The sequence below is a fragment of the Catharus ustulatus genome, chromosome 3 (genome assembly GCF_009819885.2).
Source record: "Catharus ustulatus isolate bCatUst1 chromosome 3, bCatUst1.pri.v2, whole genome shotgun sequence".
NCBI classification, from domain to species: Eukaryota; Metazoa; Chordata; class Aves; order Passeriformes; family Turdidae; genus Catharus; species Catharus ustulatus.
The window spans coordinates 88,629,604-88,641,740 of NC_046223.1; the positions used below are offsets into that span (position 1 = coordinate 88,629,604).

The following is a 12,137-nucleotide window of genomic DNA, read 5'->3' on the forward strand; positions in this document are numbered from 1 at the left end:
CTAGTGCCTTAAAAAAAGACAAACAAAACTAAGCAAAATGTGTCAGACTAGATGTACAATGTGGCAGTACAGTGAGAAAGTTCCTTCCTCCCCAATTAGTCCATTTCCTGCAACACACTGCTGCCAACTTTTACAGTGCAATAATGGGCACTTCTCTTAAAGCTCTGCATGTTGATGAGATGGAAAGTTCAGAATATCAGTTTCAAAACCTGCAGTCTCTAGCCCTCAAAAATGAAGGGAAAAAACAATACAAGATGTGCCACAGAAACATTCCAGAAAGAATCCAAGAAATAAATTTATGAACAATTGAAGAAGGATCCTCAAGCCTCCCTTGCCCTTTCAGGCTCTGTAAGGTCCTGGCTGAGGCTTTTCAAACACAGTAAGAACCCCAGAGCCAGGCAGACTCACAGTTAGAGTATTCATGACTCTGATTAAGGGACAAAGGGTTGCATTTAATGACTGCATTATTTAACAAGTGCATTATGTTTTACTTCCACATTACATAACAGGCTAACAAAGGCCTGCCCTGCATGGCACTGTGCCATGCTCTGCTTTGCTCCCTGCATCCCAGACCCCTGGAAAATGAATGGTGACCTTTGGTTGCTTTAGCCACACCTCACATCCCATCACAAAGGCAGCTGCTGCACTCCAGGCCCCATGGCAGCCACTTTCTGCTGCTCATTGCAGTCCAATGCAAACACCAGAGGGTATACATACCTCCCACTCTTATCTCACCAGTGTCACTTGCCTGCAGGAGACCACAGCTTTGATGCCAAGCAATACAAGAAGTAATGTCTGGCTCCAAAATCACACTTGTTCTTTTGTTCCACTAAGACATACTAATCTGATTTTGAGGGAACCCATGAGAGCACAGAAGACAATGCTGTAACTTTCCTCAGATGGGACTGAAGCATATTTCCTTTCCCCCTAAAAAGCAATGATTGTTTTAATTAAAAAATGAAGTCTTTGCTCACCAACACCTACAGCAGTCACCAGCACCATTCCCTCCAGAATGGAAATAACACCCAAGCAGTGTCACTGCACGCCAGGTAATTTGATTCCACACAGCTCTCTCGAGAACTGAACTGAACTGCTGTCGTTTAGCTTTAGGAATTGAAAAAACAGGGAGCTCAACAGTTCCTAGAGTTGTGAACTGCAAAAATCACCTAATAAGGCAAAAATAAGTCAGCACAGCAGACAGCTCTCTGGAATCAAATTTATGATCAAAGGCTATTCAAAACACTTTCTTGTAATGCTAAGGAGAGAGCAAGAGCAAGCAGGCAAGAACCATACATGCTGAAGCAATGAAACAAGTTTTGGAAATCATAATGATCTAAACTGTCTTTTCCAAGTAAGATTATTTATTTTATTTTTAAGCATATCTATGTATCAAAAATCTATTGAGACTTACTATTTTCATATGAGTCCATCTCTTAAAATCAGATGTAGATTAATTTTATACTAAGATATCACTGAAAACACAAAAATAATACAAAACTTGTAGAAAATTTGTTGCTGCATTAGATGGCATCCAACTGCCTGATTTACCATCACCAGAAATTCTCAAGATCAAGGCTTTAAACTCAGTGGTAATAAAGTTTCCAACTGGACCACATTCTTACAGCTCACAACTCTCTTACTTTGAAAAGATTTCTGATGTCAATTATTTTTTCTTGTGTTACTGATTATGTTATTTTGTTTCTGTTAGAGACTCCAGAGTAAAGTAGCACAAAGATTTTTCAAAAGTTGTATAATTAACACAATTTATGTCCATACATGATCTAAGAATATTGAAATATAAGTGATTAGCAGTGATGGGAGCCCATAAATTGGATGGCACTGACTAAAAGACAGATAAGCTAAGTAAGATGGCTTTAAGCAGTACCTATCCAGTGCTCCACATGCATTTTGGAAGTTTTCTCAAAGACGCAGATGAGCTACTTCGGAAATATCCTGATCCCTGTCAAGGATCTGTATAGGACATGAAATGTGGAAGGCAATATGTCCAGAGATCTTTCAAGACAGCTGCAAGGAAAAGACTGCATTACTGAAAACTCAACACCAACGTCTCCTCAGATTTGTTCATTTACATGAGTGATTAATGCTCCAGAAGCAATGCTGAACTGGCACAACAGGCTGAATATCCATCGCTCTTCTGCAAAGTCAAATATGCCCTGGAAAATACCAGAGTTTGCATAGTCTAGCTGGAGCAATGGGGAAAGCAGATCAACGGTCACAATGGTCGCGATGACATTTTGATATGGATGTACATTTAACAAGTTTCCAGAGGATTTCATGACACAGCTGGCCCTGAAGCCCTGACCCTGTAGTAACTCAGTATGGAGATGAGTATTACAAACATCTGAAAGAAATTTGAAGTCTCATGCTACACTAGCATATAATTTTTTTCCAACATTTTGAGTTGATGTAAATAAATTAAATCATGTTGGAAAACAAAGCACTGGACATTTCTAAGACGTATTTTATACTGAAAAAATAACCTTATAATGCAGCCATTTTCCAACTCATTTTCTCAGGTACCACTAAGGAAAGGAGAGCTCTTCCCACCAGGCAATGCAAAGGGGACTGTTGATGAAGCTGTCTTGATAACATTCATACCACAAACGGTATCTATATCACATTTTGGGAAGCCTTTTACTGATTATTTCCTTACCTGTTCCAAATATAAAGAGAACCCTACTCTAAAAGGATAATCAAATTTATTAAAACTGAAATCATCAGTGTTTGCTTTAAAAGTCAGTTAAAATTAAAAACAGCACAGCGATATTGGACTTGAGAAAACCGAGGTTCCTGATAACAGTAGGACACAGCTAAATTAAGAAAATCAACACCACAAGCAGCATTTATTCCAGTACTATTATCTTCTGGTTCAAAAAATATTTGAGTTCATGTACATCTTGTTAGATCATCATCACTAATACATGTGCTTGGAAAAAAAGGACTAATCCTTTTACAGATACCTGCTGAATAGTTTCATGTAAAACTCATTTCATATAAATCTCATTTTCAATATTCAAAGTACAAATAGCACTCATACAGTTGGTAGAGCTCTTGAAATGTACACTTAGCTTTTTCTCTGGTCTGACTTTGATCTCCACCATATTTTACATGCGATTTTACATGATCTCCATTGCTATGAATTGTATACTGTCAATCGTGTACTATGAATCATATGAAAGCAATTACTACAGAGGTTTGGATAAAGGGGAATGGACAAACTCAGTTTAATTCAGTAAATCTTCTGAATATAAATCTAAGTTGTGTAGAAATAAAAACTTTTTGATTTACATAAACATTTATCTTTTCAGTCTAAACTATTTTATTAATGTATTGCAGGAGGATCTATAGAGTGTAGTAGCAAATGCACGGCATATCGAATATCTCACTGCTTCAAGCTTACATGCAAGACCAGCTATTTTAAAAAGTTTACTCAATATATCCAATATTTTAGGAATAGTGTTCATAATCTAGATTGCAAAAAATCAATGCAAAAAAACTAAATCAATAAAGCTAAGCCATTTGAAAGTCAAATATTCAAAGTGAATGTTGTCACAAATATTTCACAAAATGCAGTTTAAGAAACACAAATACATGATCTTCATCACTATGAATTGTATCACTGTATCATAAGAAAGCAATTACTACAGAGGTCTGGATAAAGAGGAATGGACAAGTACAGTTTAATGCAGTAAATCTGAATTTTCTGAATTATCTTGCTGCTTACCTCAATTTCATTTTTCAGAATGTAGTCACTGATAAAGAAGAAAAAAATATTTCCATAATAGGAAAATTAGAAAAGATATAGAAAGGCCAGGAACAGAGTAAATAACTCGCCTTCCTTAGCTTGAGTCCTTTGAGCCTTACTGCCATCAGCACATTCTCAGAAACATAAGGCCTTTTTGGCTAGCAGAACTCATAACCCACATAAGCCATAGAATCGTTAAGGTTGGAGAAGACCTCTAGGATTGAGTCCAACCAATAATCTAACACTGATATCTCCACCACTAAACCATGTCACCAAACGTCACATTTTTGGAACACTTACAGGAATGTTGACTCAAACCACTTCCCTGGACAGCCTATTCCAATGCCTGATGACCCTTCTGGGGAAGAAGCTTTTCCTAACATGCAATCTAAACTTCCCCTGGTATGACTTGAGGTCATGCTCTCTTATCCTGTCACTTGTTACCTGGGAGAAGAAACCAACCCATTACAATCTCCTCTCAGATACCTGGAGGGAGTCACAAGGTCCCCAACTCTCCAAGAGGTTTAATACTTTGTACCAAAGTACCCGCCACAGGTGGCATCTGATCTCTCAGAACCAGGAACTCTCCTGCTAAACTTCTCAAGTACACAGAGATTGTCTACCTCCTAAAATCTGTATGCCAAAACGGTTGAGAAATTCACCTTGGCATCACAGACCAGCAAAAATACCCCCATAACCAAAACAGGACTCCATCACTTAGCATCCAGAACTTAAATAATCTTTCAATTTGGAACTTCGTTGCTATGGCATTATAGAGTCAGAAGAAAGGAGAAGGAAAGGACTTGACTTATTTGGATGAGTGACACAAGAAGTGCAGAAAAAAGAAAAATCTCAGCAATGCAGAGAAAAAATTAAACCCAGCTTGTTCAAGTTTATCAAAAGCTCATGAAGGAAAGTTAAAAATTAGCTCCCTGTGAGAACACTGAGATCAGGTGATTGGTGGAATTTTTTTCCCCTCTCTTATGCTCAGAAAATGTCTAACATATTTTTAAGGCTTGAGGACTTGGTCTCCTAATCATGGTTCAGAGTTGTCAGACTGTTTGGAAAGCCTGGATATACACCATAAAGGGTGGATCATAGAATCACAGAAAGGCTTGGGTTGAAACAGATCTTGAAAATCATCTACTTCCCACCCCTCTGCCATGGGCAGGGATGCCATTTACTAGACCAGGTTGCTCAGCACCCATGCAACCTGACCTTAAACACTTCCAGGAATGGGGCATTTACAACTTCTCTGGGCAACCTGTTCCAGTGCCTCATCAGCCTCTGAGTAAAGAATTTCTTCCTGACATGTTATCTAGAGCTCTCATATTTCAGTTTAAAACCATTCCCCCTTGTCCTATCATTATCAGCCCATGTAAAAGGTAGCTGTCTCTCTGTTTTTTAAAAGCCCCCTATAAGCAGGGGAAGGATGCACACATGATGCACACATTCAACATGTAGGGAAGTAAGATGATGCTATGACTTCAGTTAGGGAGAAGTCTGTGGGTCACACCTACAGGAATGTTGTCTCTCCATTTCACTAGTACAGCAACACCAGGAAAATAATTAAACTTTTAAAAATAGAAATACTTTACAGCAATGTATTGACCATGCTCAGGTCATGCCAGTGATGTGACCCTGTACACAGCAGTTATAGGTGAAGACAATTCTTAATGGCTGAGCAATCAGTTTTTGTAGCCGTAACGAGTCTATCTGCTAGATAAGTATTTGTTAATTTCTGGAGCAGACTGTCATAATATCTTAAGGTAGTCCAGTCACCTCAAACCTCCACCTCAGGGACAGATTTAATTTCTCATGCCATAACCAGCACTCTGGCTACAATTTAGTGGTACTAAATGGCTTCAGAAGTGTATCCAGAGGCAAATTCACTGGCTAATCACCAAAAAGTAGGCTAACAGTGCTGCCTTCAACACATTTCTTCTGTTCTCGCAGCCTTTGCTGAACATTGCCAGAAGGACAGAGCCTATGGTCTCTCACACACAGAGATTCTGATTAACCACAACTTCCACTTGTTCTTGTATCATGATTTGACAGATACCTTGAAGAAGTGTGCCCAGAAGGTTGAGCTACAGATCAGCCTCGATTGCAGGAAAGGGATCATGCCACTGTATTCCATCTCTTCTGACAGACTGCAAAGGAAGCAGACCGCCCTCCAAGGGAAGACTACTACCCTCTTATTTTAGAATTATAAACAAGTACCTCAGAACTATCTCCTCTGATAATCTCAAGAGTTTGTCCTGTTGCCCCAAGTAGGTTTAACTATTTGAAAGAAAAATCTCTTAAGACAGTTTCCTGAAAAACAATGGCGATGAAGGAACTAGATAGGTGGTCACCAAATAGACAGTCACATATATAATGGTGCTGACTATCTACTGTGTTGTGACTTTGTGGGGCCTGAGGTAGGGCTCCACAGGGTCTGCATTAAGATTCTTGACTCTCTAGATTGTTCATAAGCACCACCACACTGACTTCTTTTAACTCAAAGGCAGATGAGACAACAGGCATCTTGTGGTGTGCCAGTCAAGGAAAACCTCATTTTTTACTTTGGCAGTTGACAAGAACTACATCAGAAAAATAAAAAAAACCTGCTGAATTATGGCCAGAACATTCCTCTGTTTTCTTCAGGGTGTTAAGGCTATTCTTATGCTACCCTAGAGTCATCAAGCCTTAAACTCTGTCCTCTCTATTAGCCTTCAGCAGATCCAAGTCCTTAATCAGTAAGAGCCTCCTAGCAGTCTACACCACCTACTTGGGCACCTAGTAGCCAGCAGACTGTGGCAAAACCACTGCAGCATTTGGTGATTGGGAAATTATGTTGTCAGTGACAATATGTCTTGAAAGTGACAGAAGGTAAAGTGTCACATTTGAAGACAGACAGCAATTTTCACACTTAAGATCTTTGAAAGTCAAGACCATATATGAAGACTCACAGATGTCTCACCATTTACCCACATCTTGAAAATTAAGTATATGAGCATCCAGCACCGTTCTGAGAGATTGTCCTGTTAAGATTCTCTCAAGTAATAAAGTCCACTGCACAGTATTATTCTAAGTTTAGTTTTTCACTACGTCAGGTATGTTTGAGAGAATCAATCTAAAGAAACAGGATTTCCAACGGCCAAGTTTATCTCATTCTAAGGTAAACATCTAAAATAGGTCAAATGAATTGATATTGTTTCTGGTGCATAACAACACGAGTAAAATCTATTGCTTATTTATTCTCTGAACCTTTTCCCAGGGAATGAAGTATAAGCAAAGGAATATTGCAGTGGATAGGTTTTGGGAGTATTACCAAGAACGCCTCTGTTCTTTGAAGCCTCACACTTCAGTAAAATTTTTTTTAAAAGTATAATTTCTTTTTCCTTCTTCCTGTTTCTAACTAGTGAATTAGGGGCACATCTGCACAAAGCTTAGAAATACACAGTGCAAAAACATAAGAAAAGCCACACTAAGCAATTTAACATCTCCAACAATAGATAACATACACTGAGGGCACACAAGAGGATACACAAACAGCAGTAACTCCTCAGAATGCTCGCCCAGCACAGTCGGCACCTCAGTCAATATCCTGAAATGTAGGAGATGCCTTTGCAAACAACAGTGTTTAGAGTATTTTAATCATAGAATTTGTTGAGTAGTAAGGGACTCATCAGAATCTTCAAGTCCAATTCCTGCCCTGCACAGAACAGCCCAAGAATCCCACCCTGTGCCTGAGGGTGTTGTCCAAATGACTCTTCCACTCAGACAGGTTTGGCACTGCTCCTCCACTTCACTGTCTTTAAACTGTATGTACAACATTATCATCCAGAACACCACACTTAAGAGACCAGAAAAATAAAAGATTCTACAAATGTATATAGCTGTTGATGCACCACCTGGGGGAGAACACATTAGCACCTTTCACAGGATGAGGAAAATATTCATTCTAGCTCCAGAAAGGAGCTAACACACACAGCACTGCACTACTCCACACAGGCATGACCACCCCAGCTAGCAGAAGCTGGATAGCTGGATCTCAGTTTCTTCGTGTAGCTATGAACGTACAAAATACTTGGCTTTCTTTTTTTATTTTAGGAGTTTTAAGCTTTGACAGTTTTGTATTTCATGGTATTCATTTTTAACTTGCAGCAGTGCTATTTTCTATAGGCTAAATTAAGAGTTGTAATGTTCAGAAAAAGTACAATGTCTGGATATTAAATAAGATCTGACTGTTGAGCTTCATGTAAACTAACAGGAGCTTTGGGATTTGGCCTGACAATGAATTTGCAAGGCACTTAGCAAAAAAACCCAAACAATATTAACCATGGAAACTGTAATAATAATAACTTGGACTGGAAAAGCAGCGTAGCCTGGTAAGTTTAAAACAAGATAACATCAGAGTAGGAGCTACAGAAAGAGCCAAGGGAAAACACAGTTTCATTCTAGATCAATCTCAATCTACAATGCTTTACAATAACTCTTTCCATTAATTCACATCTAGGAGCACAGTAAAGTAAAACACTGTCTATCTGGATCAAAACAAAACTTTCTCCAGTCAATTACAGGACTACAATTGTGGCAACAACAGATGTCAACAGAAAAATATAACAACAGGGCAGCCATAAAGACCTCTCCTGTGGCTTTCTGAGATTCCAGCCCCTTGAAGTACAAGCAGACTGACACACTCCATGGAATTTTACTACATTAATTTTCTGATACGTTTTCAGACTTTTGAGGTTGTGTGGCAGTGTTCAAACTGTAATATTGTAACAGGAATCATGAGTCCTTTCTATCCATTCTGAACCTGCTATCAGACAAGTTTGATGCTGTAATTCACACACTGAATAATAAAACAAATAAATAAATCTCTATTAATCTCTTCTGCTCCATTCAGGACTGCATAGAGAAAAACATGACATGTTTTTTCTTAATTGTGCCTTTTTCAGAATGAAGTCCACATTGTCACACTTTAATTGGAAGATGTCTGGTGCTCTTGATCACTCTTGACACCTCTGAATCTTTCTGGTATTATTAGATTCACACTGAGATGGGAGAACCAGAACTGCATACATCATTCAAGTTGCAGCATAATACAGACAGATTCATTAAAAATGGTGACATTAAAATGTTTTTGCTGTGTTCCCCGTTCTCTTACTAGTAATTCCAAAATATAGTTTGTTTATTTGGCTAGTGGTAGTGAGTCCATGTTTACCTTGATCTGTAATTCCAAGATCACTTTCCTGAATAGTAATAGCTAGTCCAGTTTGACATGAAATGCATAATGCTTCCTTTGTTCTCCTCTTCATCTGCATCACTTGCCTACTGCTTTCTCTGAGTTTTACATACCACTTGACAGTTCAGTTCTTTAATGTTGCAAATGCCTTTGAACATCTTTGCAGCCTGTTCTCCATTTTTCTACCAACATAACTTAACATCAGCCACAAATACCTTGATTTTTCCTCTTAACTTTGCTAATACACATCTACCACCTGTTTTTAAAAAATCAAATTTTGAGACAGAAATAGTAAGTAAAAAAAGACAATTTCATAATGGGATGTCCTGCAAATCCACAGATTTTAAGCCTGACAGCAACAAGCTGTTTCCTCAGTGTTATGAGGGCCATCTCCATACTGAAAATGCTAGATATTAGACTTACAGACTTTTTCTAATACAGGTAAGTAGCACCAAACCCAGTAAGCGCATACAACTGCCTTATTTTCCACACTAACATTCTGAAATGAAGTGAAACTTATCCTTGAATACACCAGTGGGCTGGCATGCCTTCTTAGCCATGGCTATTCCAAATCTTTGATTAAGAAGTCAGTGGTGTTTATCTCAAGCTCTACCAAGTAGACTGTTGAGTGCACAAGAGCACTTATCTAAGCTTGCAGACCATAAACTGGGCAAGTAGGATAAGTAGCTTCCTTTAGCTCTGTACACCCCCCACTTCTTGGGAAAAAACCCCCACCAAACATGCACATCTGCAGAAATGCTATTGATCTGAACAGCTTTTTCAGTGTGCTACCAGAACAGGGAAGTGCAGGTAAGACAACAGTGTTCTAACAGAAATGTTCTATCCTCCCATTTCTGTACACAATTACAGAGAAGCCACTGACACAATGAACATTCCTGTGAGTTAAATCACACATCAGCAAACACAAACATACCTTTTCACCAGGCACACCTGCAGCACCGTCCGGGCCTTTCACACCCATCTCACCCTACAAAACAAATTGCTCAATTAGAAGCTCTACAGACTTCTGAGGTTAACAGGTCATATCAGACTCAATAGAAAACATCTTCTATCTTATTTTTTAGTAATGCAACCACTGTGGAGGAGGATGCCTTACATGCAACACTAAAATCAGCAAAATAAATGCATTTTGAACACCTGTAACATCAATTGAGTCCTTTATCAGACAAATACTTGCATATCCACATCTCCATAAAAGCAAGTCCACTAAAAAGGAATTCACTGCAACAGAAGACTGAAACCAAGAGGGGCCATTTTCAGTTCTAAACTGAGAAAGCTCAACATGTAATACAGATTTGTATAAAGTCATGTGCCCACAATATTTTTGAAGGGCACTCTCCCTCCCTTTTATCCCGTTAGAGAAACCAAACCACAAGCAACCTAGACGAGAATTTTAGTTTTGAGAGACAAATGACTGACTGTTTAGGAGAGTTATGGAAGATCCCAGCTGAAAACTAGACCGTAAGTCTTAAAAATGACATAAGAAAACATCAAACCCAGAAAGTTTGCTAAATGAAGTAAATTTTAAAAATTTAAAATAAAAATCATTCGGATGTCAGATGAGTACAACAAAAACGTTGAAACCATATAGTGCTCATTTAAAAACAAAACAAAACATCCCAAAACATTATGTGTGTCTACTTCTACCAATAAAAGAACATTCTCCAGACAGAATAACATCTGAACTGAACATCTGAAATGAAGTTATTAACCTTTCTGAAGTTGAGGAAGGAGCACTAAGATTGGCCAGAAGTACACAAAAAGAGATGTATCAGAAACATAAAGGTTGAAAAACCCCTCTAAGATCATCAAGCCCAACCTTTGACTGAGCACCACCATGTAAATGAGATCACAGCACAGAGTGCTATGTCCAGTTGTTTCTTGAATACCTCCAGGGAGAGTGACTCCACCCTTTCCCTGGGCAACTTATTCCAAGGACTGATCACCTTTTCAACAAATAAATTCTTTCTGATACTTGAACCTTCTGTCACACAGCTTGAGGCCATTTCTTCTTGTCCTGTCATTGGCTGCCTAGTTGACCTCCCCCTGCCTACAACCTCCTTTCAGGCACTTGTAGAGAGTAAGGTCACCCCTGAGACTTCTTTTTTCCAGCCTAAATACCCCCAGCTCCCTCAGCCACTCCTCACAGGACTTGTTCTTAGTGAGCTTGCACTCAATCCCCTCACCCAGTCCATGGATAAAGATTAAACAGTTCTGTCTCAAAAACAGACCAAAATCCTGTATGTGTGAATAGCATGAATCCACTGACACTATGAGAGGTAAAGATTACCTTATCTAATCATCCACAGAGTGACTCTCTTATCTATGCATCCTCTGTTCCCTTCTGCCACTTGCCAGTATTTTAATAGACCAGTACCACTTTGTTACCTTCAGCAGTGTATTTTTATACACCGTATAGTCTAAAATTACACAGCCTGTTCCACGCCAGGAAGCCTTTAGCCTGTATAACTTACTAGCCAATTAACCAAGGTATGTTTACACTTCTGTTCCACTAACTGCAGACAGACTCCCCATCCTGAAGACAATTATTTTCCACTGCAAATTAGGTCTGGAAGTTATGCTTCTAACTTCTAGTTGTGATTTTAATAACCACAGGCTGAAAGGTGGTGCTTTTTCATGCCTTTATGAATATATATATCAGATACTACAGGAATTTAATAATATTCATACAAACAGTATCACAGACCAAAATCAAAAATATAGGAAATGCATCTTTAATATATTTTTTTTTCCTTAATGGCCTTTTATTCTCCTTATGCAGGTCTTAAAGTCCTTCACAAAAGTGAAGGATAAGTTGCCAGCTTTGTGAGGTGGTGAACAGTAGTAGTACAAGGGTGACATTTACAGGTTATGTTACACACACAGCATAACAACAACTAAAGGTAGAACCATGAATTGTTAAGTCTACTGTCAGGATTTACTAAAGGTTACAGAGAAAATTCTTTTCAACTGAGTTTCTCGTGGGTGGGCAGGTTTTCAACCAACCCAAGGAAAGCAGGCTCCATCTCATATGATGGTGACTTGGGAAGACAAATGGCATCACTCCAGATGTCCCCCTGCTTCCTCCTTCTTCCCACTGCTTTTATATATGAC

The 12,137-nt window shown here is 38.8% G+C and overlaps 1 protein-coding gene across 1 annotated transcript in view; it reads right to left on the reverse strand.

The window, feature by feature from the left end:
• Positions 1-12,137, reverse strand: part of COL19A1 (collagen type XIX alpha 1 chain) — a 183,709-nt gene that overhangs the window by 130,736 nt on the left and 40,836 nt on the right. The window contains exon 10 of the mRNA XM_033054946.1: positions 9,937-9,990. Within this exon, the coding sequence (XP_032910837.1) occupies positions 9,937-9,990 (54 nt within the window). The remainder of the gene's footprint in view (positions 1-9,936; positions 9,991-12,137) is intronic.